This window comes from Lycium ferocissimum, chromosome 5 (genome assembly GCF_029784015.1).
Source record: "Lycium ferocissimum isolate CSIRO_LF1 chromosome 5, AGI_CSIRO_Lferr_CH_V1, whole genome shotgun sequence".
NCBI classification, from domain to species: Eukaryota; Viridiplantae; Streptophyta; class Magnoliopsida; order Solanales; family Solanaceae; genus Lycium; species Lycium ferocissimum.
Window position 1 is genome coordinate 1748933 of NC_081346.1, and position 22337 is coordinate 1771269.

General features: G+C 34.9%; 3 protein-coding genes across 4 annotated transcripts; 2 read left to right on the forward strand and 1 right to left on the reverse strand.

The window, feature by feature from the left end:
• Positions 1-418: 418 nt before the first annotated feature.
• LOC132055354 (uncharacterized) lies at positions 419-8476 on the reverse strand. Of its 2 annotated transcripts, XM_059447126.1 has the most exons (8): positions 8170-8476; positions 7211-7332; positions 6101-6190; positions 5426-5478; positions 2839-2941; positions 2510-2615; positions 933-979; positions 419-670 (listed from the first exon to the last, which is right to left on the reverse strand). In XM_059447126.1, exons 1-8 carry the CDS (start codon positions 8360-8362, stop codon positions 614-616), a joined length of 771 nt encoding a protein of 256 aa, XP_059303109.1. In that variant the 5' UTR covers positions 8363-8476; the 3' UTR covers positions 419-613. The 2 variants fall into 2 exon arrangements, with proteins under 2 accessions (XP_059303109.1, XP_059303110.1); XM_059447127.1 differs by lacking the exon at positions 933-979 and having other exon boundaries at positions 8170-8474.
• Positions 8477-9694: 1218 nt separating this feature from the next.
• Positions 9695-13418, forward strand: LOC132055355 (uncharacterized). Its single transcript, XM_059447128.1, has 3 exons — positions 9695-9909; positions 9982-10152; positions 12849-13418. The coding sequence occupies exons 1-3, from the start codon at positions 9867-9869 to the stop codon at positions 13166-13168; spliced, it is 534 nt and encodes a 177-aa protein (XP_059303111.1). The 5' UTR covers positions 9695-9866; the 3' UTR covers positions 13169-13418.
• A 3337-nt stretch (positions 13419-16755) lies between these two features.
• LOC132058064 (cytochrome P450 90D2) lies at positions 16756-22005 on the forward strand. The gene is made up of 8 exons (XM_059450630.1): positions 16756-17154; positions 17739-18063; positions 18905-19054; positions 19607-19855; positions 20688-20777; positions 20884-21069; positions 21172-21293; positions 21881-22005. The coding sequence occupies exons 1-8, from the start codon at positions 16904-16906 to the stop codon at positions 21969-21971; spliced, it is 1464 nt and encodes a 487-aa protein (XP_059306613.1). The 5' UTR covers positions 16756-16903; the 3' UTR covers positions 21972-22005.
• The last annotated feature ends 332 nt before the right edge of the window (positions 22006-22337 follow it).

Genomic DNA, 22337 nt, shown 5'->3' on the forward strand with positions numbered 1-22337 from the left:
TTTTTTTTTTTTATGCAGATTCACATCTCCTACATCTTTTAATGTCTATCAAGAAAGGGGCAAATAAGAAAAGGAGCAGGGAAGAAAATGCAGATAGTAAAAGACTAACAAAATCTCAACTTATTCCTCCTCCAGAAATCTAATAGTGTTTTAAAACGTATTCGATGACAAATGGACCTGATACAAAACATATCTGCTTACAAACGTGTCCATGTACACGTACCCTCATGTAGAGAACCATGAATGAGCAATCTAAGCACATTCCTGAATCATTCAGCTGATGCTGCCTATATTTTTGAGATGTATTAAAGAGCACATCATATCTCTGTTGTATGAATGTTTCTCCATTTAAGAACAACCAACACGACACCCTATATTCTATCTTTAAGAACAACCAACACAACACCCTATATTCTATCTGTAAGAACAACCAACACGACACCCTATATTCTATCTAAGCGTTGACATACAAAAGTCACCCACATCCAAGCTCTTGTGAAGTTTGAACGAGAAAGCACATGAAGTGGTAACAACCTTCCTCAAGTCTCCAGAAACAATGTTGTTTTTGAGAAACTCATTTGTTTCACCATGCTATTGGACATATCTGTCTCTTTCAAATAGATTCCGCTTCATGAACTTCATCTCTTCTAGCGACATCACCTTGGTGTACCTATTGCACACAGTATTTGTCAAACGTATAAAATAAAATAAAAAGATTACATCCCGCAGTCACACATTAAAGTGGGGAAAAAGCAACATTAAACAGTTCTTGTCATGGAGCACAGACGTTACAGAAAGAGAAATGGTGAGAACCAGTTTTCCTGCACATATAACGGATTACTAATGTGTTCCAGTATTCCTATAAGCTTAAATGTACTTTTATGTCTTTCCTTTATGGCATAGAAAATGGTAGCACAACAGCCTGCACTCACCAATGGCAAAAGAAAGTTCCACCATCTATCCGATTCCAAAAGTTCAGCTGTTGTAACCATCAGTGGATACAAAAAGAGAAGAAACGAGCAACCAGCAAATTACATGAAAAGGCAGAATCCACGTAGTCATCCAGAGAGAGAGAGAGAGGAACATAGTAAGGGACTATAGCGTTCCACATGAACAGATAAATATAGTTTTTTTTCGACAAGTAGGCACATATATTAGTTTTTCAATTGTGATAATCTTACTTTAAGGAAAAACACATATCATATGCCCCTTGAAACGGGGCTACGTGTAAGTTGAGAATTAATTGAGAATATGAGTCATTGCATGCCTCATAAGTCATCCCATCCTCAATGTCATATAAAGAAAGAGTGTGTGTGCGCATGGGGGGGGACCATCTTGCATGGGAACAAAGCTTATAAGTTAGTGTATTTACAACTTCTGTAGATAGCTTTAAGTTCTTTGGCAAACAAATGTCAAAGGAGTATATTTGACTAATTATGTGGGAGCGAAAACAGATGATGTGGACAAAATCGCGACTAACTTCTTCCATTTTTCAACAAATTTAAAAATCTACATTCCATTGGACTAAAAATAGAAATTGCATAATTACTAAAAGCCCCAGTTTTAGGTGAAAATCTGCCACTTTCAGCAACTTTGGAACAACTCAAAATTAAGAATCAAGACCCCTGGTGTGTAACATCATCAAGGGCAAATGTAAACTACAATTTCTGTTCAAGCGACTGGGGTCTGCCTGATTTTCTCTCCGGCAGGCTCGTATCAGCTCGACCCTGAGCCAGTTCGAATAGCAGAACAAGCTAAGGATACCCGGCTCATGAGCCCTTTTTTTTTTTTTTTGTGCCTTTTAACAGTTCCTCCCAAATGTCTAACAAACCTAAGTACATATTTCAAAAAGCCACAAGTACAGCAGGGACCAACACCCTTTTCTCCAACAGGAGCACCCTGTCCTTGTATAGCTTGGGATCTTCTTTGAATTACCCCATTTTCTTCTACTTCTCACTCTGATATTCCCTTTTTGTCAGTGGAGTACAAATTTTTGGCACCTCAGTCATTGTCCTTAGTGTCCCCCACTCTCCCTCTTTCTCCCATAGTCTCATACTCTTCCTGGCAGATCTCTAATCTAAGCATTTAGGCCAAGCTAGATATGTAACCAAATTCCCCTTTCTCCGGCAGGCAGCCTCTCCCCTCCTCTTCTTTAGCTTGGAATCTTCCTTCAATTACCCCATTTTCTCTTCTTTCTCACTCTCATCTTCCTATTTTCGCAGTGGAGAGACAAAATTTTGGTACCTCAGCCATTGTCCTCAGTGTCCCCCCCTCCCTCCCTCTGGCTGTCATCGTTGATTCGGTGTCTGATGGGAAGATAGGATGATTAATTGTTTATCTGCTGAAGTGACAAAGAATAGAACATAATCCCAAAACCTAAACTCACTGACCCGCGCCATTTTTAGATATAACTCAATCAACCTGCATACATATGGGCGGTCTAGGTGGGCAATTGAAAATAGGTCTTAATTGCCAGCACTAAAATTTTAGAGCCAAAGAAACAGCGTACCATCTATTCTCTCCGCAATTGGCAGCGTAGAGTCACCTATGCAGAAGCCCAACTTCAGCATGATTTCATCAAGCCTTTGCACATTAGTAAGGTAGAGATAACCAACCTGCAACAGAGAAAACTAGACAAATTTTAATTTTTAAGTGAAGAAAATCATATGTGCACTAGAGATTGCACCCCCTAAAAACATTTCATTAGCTTCTAAACTACCAAAAAAGAAAAAAGCGAATTGATTGACATGCATTAATAAACAGCATATGGTAGTCGGCAGATGAAGCACAACTAAAAAGTTAATTCACTATTCTTAACAGATGGTTGAAGAAACTGACAAGCGTTTCAAGTGAAGACGCTCTGTTGTAAACAGCCACACCAGCACGCTTTTTCGTCTTCGTTTTGCTTGAACCAATGTTTTTCCCCCAACGAAGCACACCCCTTCAACATGGAAAGACATACACATGGTCAAAATCACATGGTAAACATGAGGTTTTCTTTTCTTTACAAGAAATACTTATTTTGTAGTTTAATGTGGTTTTATTAAAAGTACATTTAAAAGGGTAGAGATATCTCAAATTAGAAGCTAAACAGCCATTTCCCAAAATATTCATCCAGGAAATCAACAATTAAGTTTCAGTTATGTCTTACTTTTTTTTTTTTTTTGATGACCTAGGAACCCGCAGCCGCTACCCTTCAGGTGCGTACAGGGTAAACCCAGCTCCTGTGCAATAGCTCGCAAACCACACAGGAGAGGTAACCCACACTAGGCAAGCCCCGTGCGACGAGCTCGACCTAGAAGGCAAATCCCCTGCTGTGGTAGGCAGGGGTTTCGAACCTGAGACCTCCATTATGAAAGCCCCATGCTCAACCAACTGAGCCACCCTTGCGGGTCTCAGTTACGTCTTACTTGATATGCCTTTTTTATTCTGCACTGTATTTTTCTAACTTCCTTTTGTGTCATTTGAGCCGGGGTCTTTCCAAAACAGTCTCTTTACCTCCTCAAGGTAGGGGTAAGGTCTGCGTTCTGCGTTCTGCGTTCCCTCTACCCTCCCCAGATCCCTAGGTATGTTGTTGTTGTTGAAATCAACAATTAAGTCTCAATATATATCAATTTATTTTTAGCTTTTTTATTTGATATGATGATGACATGAGTTGAGCTTAAATGGAGAAACATGGTTGGTGAGGATTCATATAACCGATCCCAACTTGTTTGGAACAGAGGCGTAGTTGTTGGAAGAGGCTATTGACATCATGCATTTTTTTTAATAACTGTGGTGTTCGGGCGAGCTTGCGCGCACCACGACTAATTCCACGGGGTACCCGCTACCTCCCACCAACAACAGGTACCAAGTAACTTTGTCCACCAAGACCTACACAGATGGAAAAAAATCACTTAGTGTTTTTGTCTCCGCTGGATTTGAACTTGAGACCTGAGGGATCTCCTCCCACTTCATAGCCCACTAGGCCACACCCTTGGGTTCATGAAAATGTTGGAAAGAGCAGAGGAGATTTATATTTTTTTTTGATGAAGTTAGAGTAGAGAAGATTTATATTCAAAATTAAGGATTAGGGCACTTGTATGCTTTTGTGTTCCCTGTTAATTTGTTTCCATCTCCTTCCTTAGCACAGTTGTTGAATCACATTAGAAAGCACTCATGTTAGGTTGAAATAGAAAGAAAAAAAAAAAAAAGGAATGCCAGCACTCAGCTGAGAATAGAAGTAAGCTATAATTTGCCAAATATATTATATATATCTTGTTTAATGTTTACCAATATAAGTTTTTTTTGGTTGCTTTGTTCAAAATTGTCAGACAACAACTTATTTATTATATCTTGTATAATGTTTACTAATATAAGTTTTTTCGGTTGCTTTGTTCAAAATTGTCAGACAACAACTTATTTATGGCTGTGCAACATTAATATAATCACCCTCCTCCAAGAGTTGGATTTTATTAGAAGAACCAGCACTTCTCAGCCTAAGTATGGCATAAAGCTTCTTTAAAAATTAGGTTGTGCCAAACATATGATAAACAAGTAAATCACTCATGTAGCCCATGTTTATCATATGTTTGGCACAACCTCATTTTTTAAAGAATCTTTATGCCATCAAATATTTGCTAGAAGAAGCATATTTCAAAAGGGTAAGTGTCACTGCAAGATGAAGGCTTGAGTATAAAGAAGATAGGAATATATAACAACAACAACATCCCGGTGTAATCCCACATGTGGGGTCTGGGGAGGGTCGTGTGTATGTAGACCTTACCCCTACCTTGTGAAGGCAAAGAAAATAGGAATATCTAAAGCATTAAACCATTAACTTCAAGGTTATTTGTATATATGTCTACTAAATATATGAAAAAGTAACTTGGGCTTGTTTGAAGCGGGAAAAGTTGCTCTATTTGATATACTCCCTCCGTCCCACAATAAGTGTCACCTTAGCCAAATTTTTTTGTCCCATAATAAGTGTCACCTTAGGAAATCAATGCATATATTGACAAGTTTTTTCCTACTTTGCCCTTAGACAAAAACTGACAAATTTATGTATTCAAGACAAAAAGCACATAGAAACTTGGTATTGTTGGATTCCCAATGTTAAAAGGCTTACTTTTCATGCATGCTCTAATCAAAAGGGAAAAATAACTTATTTTTATTATATAGGGGTAGTTTAGTAAACTTTACATTACATTATTGGTTTCTTAATATGCGTGTTTTTGGCTAAGGTGACACTTATTATGGGACGGAGGGAGTATTATTTTTTATGACGGTGGTGTTCTGGCCAGCTTAGACTCCATTTGCTAGATCATAAATCTGTTAGCATGAAGACTTGAGATTCCCACTAATTCCTAACATGAGGATATATTCACATGTAAATCAGAGACGAACATCAAAAGGAAAGAAAGCAGCTCAAATGCAATATATCTACCTTTCCTCTTCTGACAAAACATTGTCGCTCATAAGTTTCTGCAACATAGCATCCTGCAATGAGCACAAAAACTCAACAACTACACCTTATGAAGAAGTTGACATTAAAAAGAGGAGTATCATACATATTCAACCAAGTATCATCACACAAGAGCAAGACCTCTAAGGCCCATATCCTAGGAACAAAGGAAAGAAGTATCCGCGCAATAGAAACCTAGGCAACTGAGATAAAACAAGTGCAGCTGAGAGAGTGAATTCTTAACATCTCAAAGCATGTATACCCAGTTGTCATGCAAGCAAATACAAAAGATTTCACATATTATGCAGCAAAATCATCCCTAGCATCTCTTTTCTTTTTTAACATCTCAAAGCATGTAATTACTCCCGGAAGACTTCCATAACTACACGGTACAATCATCTCTAATATCGGGTGTTTTTGGTGGGGGACAGGGAGCCAAAACCCCAAGACTCTTGATACCCTTGTAAATCAATAAAGAGGACACAAAAGGATTATCAAGATGTTCATAAAACATATTTGTCTCTTACGGAAGACATCATACAAGTACTCTTACAACAGATTTATTCCTTGAGGAGACATCATATGAGAAAATCATGGCAAGCATATATCAATAGAATGAATCTTCGTAAGGCCTTAAGACTTGTGAGATAACCATACTTGTGCCTCGCAACGTACTACCGCCATGACTCGATCATTGTACTCTTCGATGCTCAATGGTGGGAACAAAAAATGTCTTCTTGCATATAGCTGCGCAGTTGAAAGGTGCAACAAGATTAGATTAATATTTTCTAAGTTGCATCCCGATTGACTCTTCAATTTTGACATCGTAACTTTTACACATAACTACTAGAAGTCTTTAAAAAAAATCATGTGTTCCCAATAGAAACTAATCATGTACCATTTTCAGTAAAATGTAATGGAGTTGTAGCCACCACTGATGCAAGTGAATCTCTAGGAACAGAAATGTAAATACCAATTTTCACGTGCTTATCTACATCCTACATAGAGGCAAAATTGCCCTTAAAGATGTCGAAATGCACTAGGAAGAGAAAAGGAAACACGGTATTTCACATGCACGTCTACTTCCTACATAAGGCCAGAACTTGTCTTTATGGATGTCACGGAAAATGCAGAAAATCTACCCTAAAATGCTGGTAGAGTTTAGAAGCTTGCTAGGTTTCTAAAAGTAGTAGCTCCTCTTGTATCAAGTTATCAGGCTCAGATATTGCAGCAATAGTTGAAGTTTTATTATATCTAGCCTTTCCTGTTCTTTGGAGTTGTATAATCCCTACGTTCACCCCTCCAACTGTATGATTCAAAAAGGGAAAAAAAGTATTTAATAGTACTGCAAATTATTGGTCAAATGGAGCGACATTGTCAGCAAGGATTCATATAGCCCACCCAACTTGCTTGGGATTGAGGCACAATTGTTTTGTTTGTATAGAGTTCGTATGGAGAGGGAGTTAGCTTACTCCGGATTTAGATGCTACTAATCCACCTAAGTTTTCCATTTTTGAGGCTGTTTCTCATCAGGTAAAACATTTTAGAACTTCTATCATGAGTGATCCATGTAGCTACTGGACCTCTCACCTATCAGTATGACCCTTCATCCTATCCTCTATATCAATGCAACATATTTCTCATTGATGAGCAATTGAGCATCACTTCAATACTATTCAATAAACTTCCCAAAATAAGTACTATTTTTTTTTTTCCCCACACACAAAAAAAGAGGAATATAGTCACTTCAATAATAAAACTCAATACCTCAAAGATGCAATCTCCAATATAAGCTAGCGAAGCAGCATTAAACACCGACCGAGGCTTCTCAACTTTAGGTGCACTTGGTAGCCATACGTCGTACCCCATATATGTACCATCCGGTTTCACTATTTCCATGACGAAATATAAGATAAACAAAAGGAAAAGTTACAGCCCAATACCTTTGGGTGATCTAGTTTAAAAAATAGCCAGCAAATGTATAGGTTTTGTATATTTACATTTAAATATATACATATAAGTGTATTGGTTTTGTATAATTGGACTACTACCGGTAATTAAGACTTAATTTAGTGGTATAATCCCTTTAACAGGTTACTAGGATTATTGCATCACAAAATTTGTAACATTTCTACACTTTTGTAATTACTTACTTATCAAAAATTATTAAGTAGTATAGTCGTACATATTGCCAACTTCCACAACAAAAGTTATGGTCATGATATAGAGCAACCGAAACATCGAGATGGAACATACACCAAGACATCGTCTATAAGAAAGTATATTAGGTAACAAATGAATGTATAATGTATTACATGTTTGCACCTAATAACATCAAAATGTAACTCATTATACATTTTACCAACCTAACTAAATTTAGTTATTCAATTTTGTTGGTTCGGACAATATATAATCATTTTATTGCTCAACAAAGAAGTCATTCAAATTGGATAATAGTTCATCAATTTTAGCTTGTATGTTTTCATTTATTTAATTTTTCTGTTACTCATCACACTGCATTTTTAATATAACTCATATCGTATGTACTACTTGCTTGGTACACACGTGTCCAGAAACTAGTATACATATAAGTGTATAGGTTTTGTATATTTTAGGCTACTGTCGGTAATTAAGTTTGGCCGAAGGTACAAAATCCAAACACGCTATCATCAATATGTATAAATACAAATCAAATTATTTACATAAAGTAATTAGTAGTTTAGTACCTTGGTTAGACTTGGGAATTTCACGTCTAAGAAGGTCCGAAACGGAAATATTGGAACGGGTGGTAGAAGGAGATAAGGAAATGGAGGATAGAGAATCGGGTTTTTTGGGAGGTGTACGGTGAGGAGTGTAGGAAAGTCTTTGGGTTGTGTCAACTGAACAAGATATGGTGAACAATGGAAGAAGAATCGCCATTGAATTACTACTAGCCGGAACAGATAATTGTATTCACGGTATTTTGCCCCGTTCTTAGAAACAGTGTGCTTGGTGGGGGTTAATTGTACGAACTGAACTGCCCCTGTTACTTGTTGCAATTGCTGTTTGTTCTTTTTTTATTTTATTTTCCAATTGCATTTAGGAAAGGGAAAATAGATATAGCGAAAAATCGAAAGTATTGGTCGGTATGGTTTACTTTTCATTGTTGTGTCCGGAGTATCAACGTTGAAGAGTTAATGATTTTTGAATTATTGATGTTATACGTGTTGTTTAAGCGATAGTGCTAAAGTAAATGTTATTTAAGCGATATCGCTAAAGTAAATGTTTAAGTGATATCATTGAACAACTAATTTGATTTAGGATAAAATTTAAATGGTAGATGTGAAGGGCTAGATGAAAGTATATATTGAATCACTAAAGTTTAACAATCCATAAGACGAGGGTAGTGTGTATATGGTTGTTAAGATGGATGTACGATCATATATACAAAATTAAAAATGACTACATTTGCTACAAGGTGCAACTAGCACACACTGAAGATAAAACATAAGAAGATTGCTTGGATGGTTTTGGTTGTGTTCTATGTTGACCTGCACCCATTCGAATATGTGAAATTGTAATGAGTGAAATGCTAAAATTAAACGAAGTAGACCTAAAATCAGATGAAAGAAAGTTGTCTTTGAGACCCGCAAGTTTTTTGAACCCATATAGACTTAACAAAATGTATGACACGATGAAATAAAAATGCATACATAGAGTCATTGTGTCGCATGCTTTCTGTAAGTCTTTTATTTGAAGTAATTACTATTTTATTTTATATAATATTAATTTGAGATGAGTTTAAATATATAAATATAATTTGCTGTGATTCATATAGTCAACCCAATTTTCTTTAGAATTGAAGCATAGTAATAATTGTTGTTGTAGCTTAATTATATCTCATTGATTTCAAAGCAGTAATTCAATCACCAATGGCATTAATTACAAATTAAAGCAAGACCACATTAAAAGAGTGTTTGACTGAACTTATAAGATGGTCAAACCAACTTAATAAGTATACATTTTAACCAAAAAATCACATTTTAATAAATTAACGGTCCAATGTGTTTGGTTATATATTAGAAAGACCAAAATTTAAAATTTTTAATAACTAAGTGACCCAAAGTGTTATTATCTCCTTAATAAATTTGTGAAGATTCAGAAGGAGAGGGTCAAATTTGCACGTTTTAATTAATTAAAAGTTAAATATGCTTAACTAAATGTCATAAGGACAAAACTCAGAATTTGCCTATAGTTCAAGGATTAGAAGAGCAAATTCCCTGCATTAATTTTTCTTGAGGAAAAAGATTTTTAATGGGAGAAAAACGGGGCTACGACGTCGTCGTTTTATGCGATTGCCGGCGACTGAAAACTGCAACAGTGTGATTTTTCAGCAGAATAAAGAAGAAAGATAAAAAGGAAGCAAGCTGTAGAACGAAGCGTAATGGCAGTATCTCCAAAATTATACGTCAATAAACCTAAAAAAGGTAATCACCAAATTATTTTCCATAAGAACAAACATTTCAATTATTAATATCTAATTAAATTCGGATTTACAGCGCAGTTAAAGCAAAATCAGCAACAACATGCATCTTCTCCAACGCCGCCGCCGCCGACGTCATCGATGACGTCATCAACTCCACCACCACCTCAGCCACCTAAGGAATCTTTTATTCGCCGTTATAAGTATCTATGGCCTATGCTTTTGGCTGTCAATTTCTCTATTGGAGGTTCGTTTTTTTTTACTCTTCCTGTTTTGCCATTGTTGACCAATATTCCTTCATTTGACTTTAGACTAGGGCATTTCTGGTTGCAATTTTGTGGATCTGCTTTATTAATGTTATGCTGAGATTAAAATGAAAATGTAATCAGGGGAAAGGGTGAAGAACTTCGGGAAAAATTTGCAATCATGCAACTTTTTTTTTTTTTTTTTTTTTTTTGTGATGACATGGGAACCCGCAGCCCTACCCTTCGGATGCACATAGGGTAAACCCAACTCATGTGCAATTGCTCGCAAACCACACAGGAGAGGTAACCCGCACTAGGCAAGCCCCGTGCGACGAGCTCGACCCAGAAGGCAAATCCCCTGCCGTCGTAGGCGGGGGGTTTCGAACCTGAGACCTCCATTGTGAAAGCCCCATGCTCAACCAACTTATCCACCCTTTCGGGTTCAATCATGCAACTTTTATTTAGTACTGTTTTGAGTTTATTTATTGTGTTAGTGGTCATATTACTCAGTGTTTAGCTGTTTTGTTTTTTGTATTTGAGTTAGAGTATAGCTTGTACTCTAAGTATCATGTACTTCGATTATCATATTATTTTATAGTAGTTACGGGCCTACGGCTCCATTTTTTCAGACAGCTTTATCATGCTTTTTATAGTACTTTGCCATGACTTTTCTACTGTTTTGTTGTTGTTCTTGTAGTTAGAGTATAGCTTACATCTCATGTAGTCATATACATAATGCATAAGAGGCGAGCATTTTGCTGCAGCTTTCTTTTCATTGAGAAGTCATTCTAGATGCTTGCTTATCCTGGCTACTTAGGTAGGAAGGCGAGAAGCTTTGACTAGGTAAATTAATGTAGAGATGATACAGGGTTATGCTGAAATAGGCCTAGAGTAACTATGTCTACTCTAACAGCGGATGTCCAGTTTTAGAAGAAAATGATTTACAAATGGGAGAAAACTATGTCATCTTCAAAGTCACTAGTTGTTTTCTTGTCTTTCTTTTAGCCCTTCCTGCTTCATTGTTTCTCTAAATTGGTTTGCTTTCTCTTCATTTTGGGTCTCATTGTACGCTAAAAAACAAACTTTTCCTCATTGCCCTTTTTAGTGTTTTTCGATTGGTGTAATATACTCAGCTTTATAATCACAGAGTGCTGAGACCACGCGGCACAAACAATACATTAAGTTCTGCTGCTTAAGTGCGTTGTTTGTCAAGCCACTATATTGGTTGTTCTTGATTTTTGGCAATGTGATTCATTGGAGGCCTAATCCAAAGAAGTTTAAATCTGAACCGACTGATATAAATAACCAGCAATACAGCTGCCTATATCAGTGAAGACGACATGGCAGTTTTCCTATGAAAGCTTTTGTTTTTTGTGTTTTCTCCGGAATATACTCCCTCTTCCTTGCATTCTTCCCCCACTGAATATAGAAAACTTACCAAACAGTTCATGCACCATATTTGTTGCCATAATTAAGGCGTAGATACCTGTGGATGATTTCTACTCTTTTATAGTGCTATTATAACTTTGCGAGCTCGAGGGCTTTGAAGACCTCGAATCCAAACATGAATGTCTTGAATGGTTTAATGCAGCTGGTGAAGAAAGTGACAGTTTAATCCATCTGATTCATGATGGTTGAATGTAAGTTGCTTGGTCCAAATCTGGTGCAAATTATTTTGGTCAAAGTGGGGGTAATGATCATCAGAAATTTACAGATTGTCTGGAATTGTGACAAGAATTTATCAAAAATAATTATTAGCAGTGATGGAAATTCTATAAGAGACATATCCTTGTAAAAGGAACCATAGTCACACTATTCCCATTTCTGACTTCCATGTTGCAACTGTTAGTGAACTAGTTAGTAAATCTAATTTTATCTACATCCTGCTTTAAACAGTGATTCCCTTTTAGATTTGACCTACCATAACGTGAAAAGGTCCAGAACTTTCACTTGGAAGTTTCTGCAATCAAAGCCATGTTGAACTTGAAAAAGAAGTAAGCACAGTTTGTAAATATTTTGTTTGATGGTGCACTTTACTTGTGATTATATTTGAATATGGAGTTGTAAGAAACTGGATATACTGTGAACTAAGATCTTACTACTTGGCTAGTAGTCCTTGTGCTGCTCTATCTTTTTGCGTAATTGTAATCTCCTAGTGATGGGGTTAGTGCTTCTCCTAGAAATGTATACAAGTGGAACTCCTTTGTGTGCACTATATTCCCTTAATATAAACATGTGATGTTAGGACGAGATGTTTCTGATATTAAGTTCCAGGATAGACTTATGTATGCGTTTGTGATGAAAATTTCACTAATTTGGCCATATCAAGTTATCTTCTTGTGCTCTAATGGTTAGTGGTTACCAGAAAGAAGAGACAGAAAGTCTAATTGATATTGCTGCGTTACTTTCTCAACTAGTTCTTCAAAAGAAAAGGAAAGATTACAGAAAGAAATATTTGTTCAAGTTAACATTCATTGCTTCTTTTCTGTCTCTCATTTCCATGTTACCCTGTTATCTTGTAGAGTAGCATGCTTCTTCCCCGGACCCTACGCTTGCCATCCTCACAACCTTATGATACCTGGACAGCTATCATGCTGCCGGTCTTTCCTGTTCTCTTTTTTAGAATTAGACTTCTGTTTACTTGCTTTTCCGTTTGTGGTAGTTCATCTGTTTTTTTTTTTTTTTTTTTTTTGTGTAGCTTACCTTTTCATGAGGACAAAGAAGAAAGATGTGGGAACTGAGGAAGGAGAAATGCTTGATGTTCCTGCGGCCTCTGTTTCAACAGCAGCTGCTAGCGCAGTTATTGAAAAAGAAATGGAAGTCACTACTCCACCTCCTCTGCAACCTGTGATTGTACGTGAACCAATACCAGAGAATCAACAACGTGAACTATTTAAATGGATGTTGGAGGAAAAGAGGAGAGTTAAGCCAAAGGATCCCGAGGAGAAAAGGCGCATTGATGAGGAGAAAGCCATCCTCAAGCACTTCATCCGAGCCAAGTCCATCCCAGTTTTGTAATTTCTAACTGTCGACGAACTCCAGTGCTCATAGGCTTGGATGAAAGCTTTATCTTCAGGTCGGATTTTCATCTTTTTCTTTTTTCCTAATTATAAACAAATGCTGAAGTAATGAATTTGCTTGGATAATGAAGTGATGCCTAGTTCTATCTCCAAATCTTTGGTTTTGACAAGAAATTTGTAAATACATTTGAACGCTTTAACTATGTAATTTTACTGGCTAGAAGACATCTGCTTGTTGGTATGGACTTTATTCTATCTTACACAAATATGAAGATTGATGCTTCCCAACTAGTTTGGAATTGAGGCGTAACAGTAATATTATCAATAATTGTTGTTAAGACTATTAGAATGTCAACTCACATTGATGGATTGACTAAATCGGGGAAGAGCGAAAAGTTACTAGTTTCAAAAAAAAAGGTTGAGCAAGAACGTAGAGCACTTCAGGTTTTGGATTGGATTATGCACAAGAAAGCATGTTGCTTAGGACATACTGTTCCTACTTTATTTTTAACCGCCTAAGTTAAATTGTTTGATTTGATGTAAATAGCTGGTGCAAATAAGTATTTACCGAGAAGTGATCTCTACGTGCATTTATAATATGGACACTAATGAAGTGTGCACTGACTCAGAAGTCTACTATACTAGCCTTGCACTTTCAAGCAAATGCGAGCCAGGGGCCAAAATCTCAACAATTGCAAAAGAGGATCTCAGTTTCCAAAAATGATCCTTGAGTTCGTTAAAATATTCCGACTAAAATCTCTTGAGCCACGAGTGAGAGGGTCCGCATATCCATAGGGAAACTAGGATATGAAACTTCTTGCTCTTTTCAGCAATGAGTCAATGACCAATGAGAGCAGTAAAAAACAGGAAACAATGATGGATTTTAGCGATAGATTATCTTCAATTGTTATGTAACGATGAATTACCTGTGGAATTTATAATTTTGTTTAAAAAGAAGCAATTAAAAAAATTAATATGTAATGTAACTACGAACTAGTGATGGAAATTGAAATGTGTCGTCAAATAGTGGCGCTAAATTTATGTGTCTACTCGAATGTAACAACAGATTAGTGACGGAAACTGAGCTCCCACGATGTTTGTATCGAATCAGTAATTGCCGTCAACTAGCGGCATAATGCATCAACTTTAGTTCATTCAACAGTTTTATTAATTAATTAAGAAAAAAGATGCAATTATAGTAATGGTGGATCGACGAGATACACCTAGTATGGAAGAAATATTCTCCAGCGATTTTCAAGCTAAGATTTGGTTTATATATTAACAATAAAAAAGAGATGTATCTAAAGAACTTAATGGAATGATGACAACAGAATGAAGCACACGCTTACGCTAATGATTAACGATTATTAACAAAAAAATTAGTTAGGCCATTTGAACAATCACGGAAAGAAGGAATTAATGTTGGGGCATGGAACTTAAATAAGCAGAGCCAAAGTTGATGTGGGTCATACAGAGTTCAAAGGAATCTAGCACTTGCTTGATAACAGTCAAGGGGATCGATATGTTCAAAATCGCATATGTATAACATATAGAGGAGTATGACTATCACAATAGATAAAAACTAAAAGAAAAGAAGATTAGCTAGCTAGTGTTGCACCTTAATTAGTAATTACTCATCAGAAACGCATAAATCAAGAAAGGAGAATGAGATTAGAAGAGAAGTTTGGCCATGGCTCGTGGGGTATGAATATAATTGATTATAGTTAAAGTGTTGGCTGTTTGTACTTAGAAAAATAAACTCACATGCAAGCACAATTGTGCCTCGCATACCATCATGAGCGTAGGGGCTTATATTATTATTTGATAACTAATTATACTTGTATAATATATAGAGTACATACCTTAACAAACTTCTCTTTGTACCTACCAAGAATTTGATTTAGCTTTACGTGTTTTGGACCATTTAATAAGATATTCTTTTTCTTCCATTCATTCCTTCTTTGAGTATTTTATAAGTTGTTTGTTTAAAGAAAAAGGAACTAGTTGCACCGAAGGATATGGTCGTGGTCAATGGAGAACTATGAGATTTCAAGTTCAAATTTTAGCGGTGAAAAAAATACTAGACAATTTTTTTTTTATCTTAGCCTAAATTTTGGTGGAAAGTTACCCGATATTTATATTGATGAGAGATAACAAGTACTCGATAATATTAATCGAAATGTGTGCAAACTGACTCGGCTACCGGGTTGGCCTTCTGGGATATATAAAGTTTCCTTCGAGGCCATGTAACTGTATTTTTTGACCCATAATCCACACACAAACGGCTAGCAGATTACTGGCCGCTTCTTTTAACATTTTAAATAGTGTATAATTGTGGTAATGTAGGATCTATTCTAGTCTACTTTCTTTCCAATGCAATCATATGCCTAGACTCTTTTAATGATCAATGCACCTTGGTGGGTCACTAGAGTCCAAATTAAAGATGTCTCCACATAATCAAGATAGATGCTAGTGATTTACCAGCTAGAGATTGAACCTCCTCATTACTTTGGGAGAAATCTTGAAAATGGCTATGGCCTATATGTGAGCCAGCAGCGAAGATTTAAAATATAGAAAAGTAAATACATGAAAAAGTTAAGATAATTCAATATATATATATATATATATATATAAATCTTATATATAGTGTGATTTTTCAGCGATGAGAATTCAGATAAATTCCTTGCATTCCTAATTCTGCTCATGATAAGAGCCAACAAAAATAGTAGTTGCCCAGCCTATTATCAATGGTTGTTGGCCAATCCCTTGAGTATCTCTTTCACATGTTTCCGTGAATCCTTTTGTTTGTCTTAATGTACTTCTGTCGAACAAGTGTGACATTATGTATATGTAATTCGAGCTGATCTTGTAAAATACTCCAAAATTAACCAAAAAAGAAAAGAAAAGAACTTGACGTACTTGTATCACTCGACGTACTTATATCAGATCTTTGCATACAACCGTACATGATGAGTATCCACGAATGAATATGTGTGCAGGAGTAGAAATAGCGTTCACTTGTCACTCTTCAGTCCTGTAATTGAAAAATAGTTATTGTTGTGGAATTTTAAATTCCGTAGGTAAAACTTCATAACAATGCTATGAAGCTTCATCTGTAAAATTTGAAACTTCATGACAATGGCTATTTCTTAGGAATGGAAAATGATTTTTTGAATTTTATCCCTCTTTGTAAAAGTAGCGCCAAAGGCCACTTTCGGCCATATTAAGGAGCTCTTTATCGAGGTTCGGTTTATACTCCTACTTGATTGGTCTACAAGGTAAAATCACAAAATAGGAAAGAAATAGATAAAAGGAAATGGAGTAGTAATTAGTTAGCTAGCAGACAGACAGACAAGCTGCAGGTAATTAGTACAGTAATTACCCAACGTTAATTAATATGGAAGAATATGGTTTAATTTAGGCCATTTATATGTGTCAGATGAATCATGACTCATCCGACTAAAGTTTGTTGACTCAAGAACCCACTTCCAATTATTGCTAGAATATTGTAAGATTCTAAAATACCCTCTTTCTGCTTTTCCCTCTCATCAATAACCCTACACCAAAAACAAAAATAACAAAAGCGTGTGCAATTACGTGCAAACACAACTCACAAACATACACACACAGAACATCTACAAAACCATTTGTCTCAAACTTAAAAGATCTAACAAACATTCTGTACTTTTGTCAGTAAAGAGCAGAAATCAAAAAGAGAAAAAAATCCAAGAATATGGATAGTACCCTTTGGAGTTTGGTAATGATCTTCTTAATAGTATTGGCTATCATCATCATTTTTCATAGGAAATTCATAATCAGCCGTAGAATGAAAAGATCATCATCATCAAGCTCATGTTACAGAAGAAACATGATTTCACTTCCTCTGGGTAATCTTGGATGGCCTTTTATTGGAGAAACTCTAGAGTTCATTTCTTGTGCCTACTCTCATTCCCCGGAATCCTTTATGGACAAGCGTCGCCACATGTAAGTTAATTAATCGTTTTTCAGAAAAATATTTTTCATGAGAAAATCATTTCTCTCTCGTTTATGATTGAGGAATTTTATCTTTTATAACTCTTTTTTTTTTTTTTTTTTTTGTATAGGGGGAACTCAACGACGAGAGTACCCCTCCAAAAACAGGCGTATGCCACTAATTGCAGCAAGTATACACACAATATTCTTTAGTAAAAGGCATAAGAATGGTTCGCCAAATGCATGTTCACTTTGTGGTTGTGTTTTATAAATTGTAACTATCTTAACTTTTAACGTCATATTGTTTGTTCTTACTATCATTCAGACCATATTATAGATCCTTAGTACAATGAAAACACTTCTCTCTGACTTGCTAATATTATCTTTAACATACATCTTTTAGAAAGAAAAAAGAGTCACTCACCAATCAAACACTGAATTAAAAACATTTTCTGTAGAAAATGACTTCCTTCATACCATACACATTTTTAGATTATATATAATGGTCACTATCATCTTTCAATCTTGTCTCTATAAATGAGTCGTAATCTGCTAATTAAATTACTAATTAGTGTTATTTATTGTATTTTTTGAAGATATGGCAAAGTGTTCAAGTCACATATATTTGGAAGTCCAACCATAATTTCAACTGATGCAGAAGTTAGTCGAGGTATTCTACAAAGTGATGCAAAGACTTTTGTGCCTTTTTATCCAAAATCACTAACTGAACTCTTGGGAAAATCCTCCATATTGCTCATCAATGGAAGTTTGCAAAGAAGAATCCATGGCCTAATTGGAGCTTTTTTCAAATCACCTCATGTTAAAGCTCGAATTACACATGACATGCAGAAATATGTACAACAATCTATGGCTAACTGGCAAGAAAATTGCCCAGTCTACATCCAACACCAAGCTAAAAATGTTAGTTTCGCTTTCTTAGTTATCTAGCTACCTGCTTCCCCATGCTACCGGAAAATCGCTAATTTCCAACGGAATTTGGTTCGTCGGTATAATTATCGTTGAAAATTAGCAATTTTCTTGTAGTGTGATTTACTTGACTATTTTTTTCAATCAAGATTCTATATTTTGTTTGCAAATTACCTTATATAAATGCTGACCACTTAAAAGTAATTTTACGCTTCTATTAGCAAGTAACCTCTCTTTATTTTTCAGGTTATTAATTTTATTTTCTATGAATAATTACATATAGTTATGTTATTTGCCGTATGAAAGTTTCACACGTTATAAGTGTTTGAACATGATTTGGTTGATTTTATTTTTGAAGTTGAAGTTCATGAAAAAACGTATTGGAAGGTTGTGTTGGAACATGAATTTCACTTGGAAAAAACGTTTGAGATTTTATGAGTGGAGATTTGGAAAGCTCTTCATACCTGTTTTCAAACTTCAAACTCTCTATTTCAACAGTTTGAATTTGAAATAACTATTGATTAATTTTAAAACAAACACTTATTTAAAGTAATCTTAAAACATTATTTCAAGTGCTCTAGAAAGATGATTATACTCCAGCTAATTCGTTGTACAAAGCTTTTCCTACAGTGAAAGTTAATGATTATGACCTTAATCGTGGGTCTATGCTAAACTTTCATGAATATAATTTGTTGTTAGTAAAAGTGGAGTCATTTGTTATAATTATGTTTGTGAAATTTATTAACTATTTTTCATATTAGTAAACGTGTTTAATTTCAACTTCGCTAATTTCCTTTTTCTTTTCTCATTTTAACTCTCTTTACACGAGGTTCAGATCGCTTTCCAAGTGCTAGTTAAAGCATTGATTGGGATAGATCCAGGTGACAAATTGGAGCTTTTAAAGATCCAATTTCAAGAATTCATTGCTGGTCTTATGTCTTTGCCTATAAATGTCCCTGGAAGTAGACTTTACCGCTCTTTACAGGCAAGTTGTTAATTCTTTGTGCTAATTTCTTTTGTATACTTGAAAAAATGGCTAAATTTGTCCCTTGGTTTTACTATCAGAAAAGAATTATATATTCCTATAAAAATAACCCTGTCTTTATCTAAGTGACTCAAATATACCACTCCTCCATTAGAATTATTCAAGGTGGACGGCTGATTTAGATGACACTAACATTCTAATGAAGTGGAGACCATGTGGTATGCAATCTTATCGCTCCGAATCCATTTTATGTCATTTTTAACAAACTAAAAAGAAAGAATCATATAATAAAATGAAGAATCCTATCGAAACAAATTAAATCCGATATTCTCTTTTTAAATCTTTCTGACTTGCTTCTACAAAATTATAGTCGAAAAGATTGAAAAAACTAATCATTCACAACCACTTATGAAGGATTCTTCAAAGAAGTACGGATTCGATTTTATACATACACTAGGAAAGTAATCAAAAAGAAAGAGACTACCAACTAACAAAATTTTAATTTTTGTCATACTACAAAAGAGAGGTCTTGAGTTTCTAATTTTGTTTCAGGCAAAAAAGAGAATGGTGAAATTGATTCAAAATATTATCCAAGAAAAGAGGGACAAGAATAATGTGTCAACAGAAAATGAAGATGTGGCTGATGTTTTGCTAAATGATACAAGCGAAGAACTAACAGATGAACTAATATCGGACAACATGATTGACTTGATGATACCTGGTGAAGATTCAGTTCCTGTCCTTATAACTCTTGCTGTAAAATACCTTTCAGATTCTCCTGCTGCTCTCCAACAATTGACGGTATGTGTCACTAGAAAATACTATTTGTATTCAATGTTTACATCAATATTAGGTGTCATAAAATTAGCTCATGAAAATATGAACAATTTAATTTGTCCAAGTTCAATTAACCGTTTTATTTATTAACTCAGCCTATTTAGACCCGCTTAATTCAACCTATTTAAAAGTTAGCTGATATGTTGCCTAAATTGACCCATGAGAAATTTGTCAAAATATTTTTTAAAAAATACTTTTTTATTTGATTTGTTATGCATAGATTAATAAGGTACGTAAACAAATTATAAGAAAATAAACAAAGAAATTAAAAAATAATGTACTAGTAACAATTGGACGGATTGGGCTATGACTTGTTATTTAACTCAATTCGCTTCATAACGCGTCGAATTCACGATTATGTGATAAAGTGAGGGTAAGAATATATATTCAGTAAGCATGAATATATCATCAAGGATTGTGGTGGATGAATAGAAAATTCCTTTGCCCGTAATCAAATGTTTCGGATTTAAACTTAGGAAACATTTTTTAATAGGCTTTATACAACACGAATTCTAATTAATTTAGATCGCTGATATTATCTATAGATGCAATCAATGTTCCATATGCTTCACGACCAAAAAGCTTACTTATTAACACCTTTGGCTTTTTAACACTTCAATTTTTACTAGTACTAAAGTACTAAGTACTAATAATGATTAATGAGAACCTAATAATGATTAATGAGAATGACACATACTTTATACTGTTCTTTCCACTTGTAAATAGTTATTTATCCATTCAATTTCTCTATTACTGTGTGTAATTAATTATTACCATGATGGTACTTTATTTATAGGAGGAGAACCTGAAATTAAAGAAGCTGAAAGAGAAGCAAGGAGAAACACTAGTATGGAGCGACTATTTATCATTACCATTTACACAGAACGTAAGTCATTTGATAATATTTCTTCTCAGTGCTCTTAATTAAGTTCATTCAATAAACATATTAGATAAAGAAATTGATGACAAATTAATAACTGCTGTTGCTATAGGTGATATCAGAGACATTAAGGATGGGAAACATAATAATAGGGGTAATGAGGAAAGCAGTGAAAGATGTGGAGATTAAAGGATATTTGATTCCAAAAGGATGGTGTACTTTGACATATTTTAGATCAGTTCATCTTGATGATAATCTCTATGACTTCCCTTATCAGTTTAATCCCTGGCGCTGGCAAGTAAGCACAAACAATATTTTTGAAATACTTTAATTTTATTAATATTTGTAACTTATACTATTTTTAATACCGTTTCCAAATATATATGATGATGATACACAGAACAAAGACACGAATAATTGTAACTTCACCCCCTTTGGAGGTGGACAAAGGCTGTGCCCAGGACTTGACCTTGCTAGGCTGGAAGCTTCTATCTTCCTCCACCACTTCACTACTCAAATCAGGTTAGAACATGTTTATGATATTTGTGGTTGTAAAGTATGTTATTAAAGGTAAAATTAAAAAAATTAATAACGATTTTAGTCCCTCATTTATTTATAATTTCTAATTCTAATTTTAGTATTTGTTTTATTTGATTAAATACATCTAACCTTCAATATTGATGAAAACGTGCGTTTTTAATCTTTTTGCTCGTCAATATTCACAAATTACTCAAATTATTAGTCGTTTCATGGTTTAGTTACTCATATCTTACGTTTAAGTTAGTATTGTTACTCCATATTTAAGGCTAACATAGTTTTAAAAATAGTCTGAATATAATATATTCCCATATAAACAGACAAAAAACGCATACTTTAACTAATTGAAGGTTAAATAAACTGAGTCATATATCACAAGAACAAAGTAGAATTTATCAATAATTGAGGGACCAAAAATGTTATTACTCCGGAACAATTTAAACAGAATAAAAAGAAAAGAATGTCATATACTAAAATGTAGAGAGGAGTGAGTAATTATATGAAAGCAGCTGAATTAATCTTTTTTTTTTTTTTCTCTCTGCATGTTAAAAATTACGTATATATACGTGCAGGTGGGTGGCTGAGGAGGATTCAATTATCAACTTTCCCACAGTAAGAATGAAGAGAGGAATGCCTGTTTGGATTAAAAGGAGAGAACAGTAGAAAAGATCATGCAACAACATCAATACTTTAGAAGCTAAGAATACAAACAAAAGACTACTAGAAAAGGAAAAAAAAATTGCAACACACGCGTGGAGGGACAATATTTGAAGCTGACATATCTGTCCTTTTCCAATTTGTATGAAGTTTTGCTATGTTTAGATGACTTAGCTTTACACTTAATTGTGTTCCACTTTCATATTCCTGTCATAATCTGTACAAACGCAATAAAAGAGACCATTGAAGGTGACTCGAAGGGCCAATCTATGAGACTATGACTATGTACATATATATAGAGAGAGAGAGAATTAACTGAATATTATTACAATGTTTGGACATATAATATTCAAGCAAAAATTAAAGTTGCAT

Coding starts and splice junctions, on each gene's coding strand:
- LOC132055354 (XM_059447126.1), bottom strand. CDS start 8,362: ATGGCGATTCTTCTTCCATTGTTCACCATATCTTGTTCAGTTGACACA. Junction 2,942..5,425: donor GTTTTGTCAGAAGAGGAAAG/GTAGATATATTG, acceptor TCCATGTTGAAG/GGGTGTGCTTCGTTGGGGGA. Junction 2,616..2,838: donor CGTCTTCACTTGAAACGCTT/GTCAGTTTCTTC, acceptor TCTCTGTTGCAG/GTTGGTTATCTCTACCTTAC.
- LOC132055355 (XM_059447128.1), top strand. CDS start 9,867: ATGGCAGTATCTCCAAAATTATACGTCAATAAACCTAAAAAAG. Junction 9,910..9,981: donor CGTCAATAAACCTAAAAAAG/GTAATCACCAAA, acceptor TCGGATTTACAG/CGCAGTTAAAGCAAAATCAG. Junction 10,153..12,848: donor TGTCAATTTCTCTATTGGAG/GTTCGTTTTTTT, acceptor TTTTTTGTGTAG/CTTACCTTTTCATGAGGACA.
- LOC132058064 (XM_059450630.1), top strand. CDS start 16,904: ATGGATAGTACCCTTTGGAGTTTGGTAATGATCTTCTTAATAGTATTG. Junction 19,055..19,606: donor GACTTTACCGCTCTTTACAG/GCAAGTTGTTAA, acceptor ATTTTGTTTCAG/GCAAAAAAGAGAATGGTGAA. Junction 20,778..20,883: donor CATTACCATTTACACAGAAC/GTAAGTCATTTG, acceptor CTGTTGCTATAG/GTGATATCAGAGACATTAAG.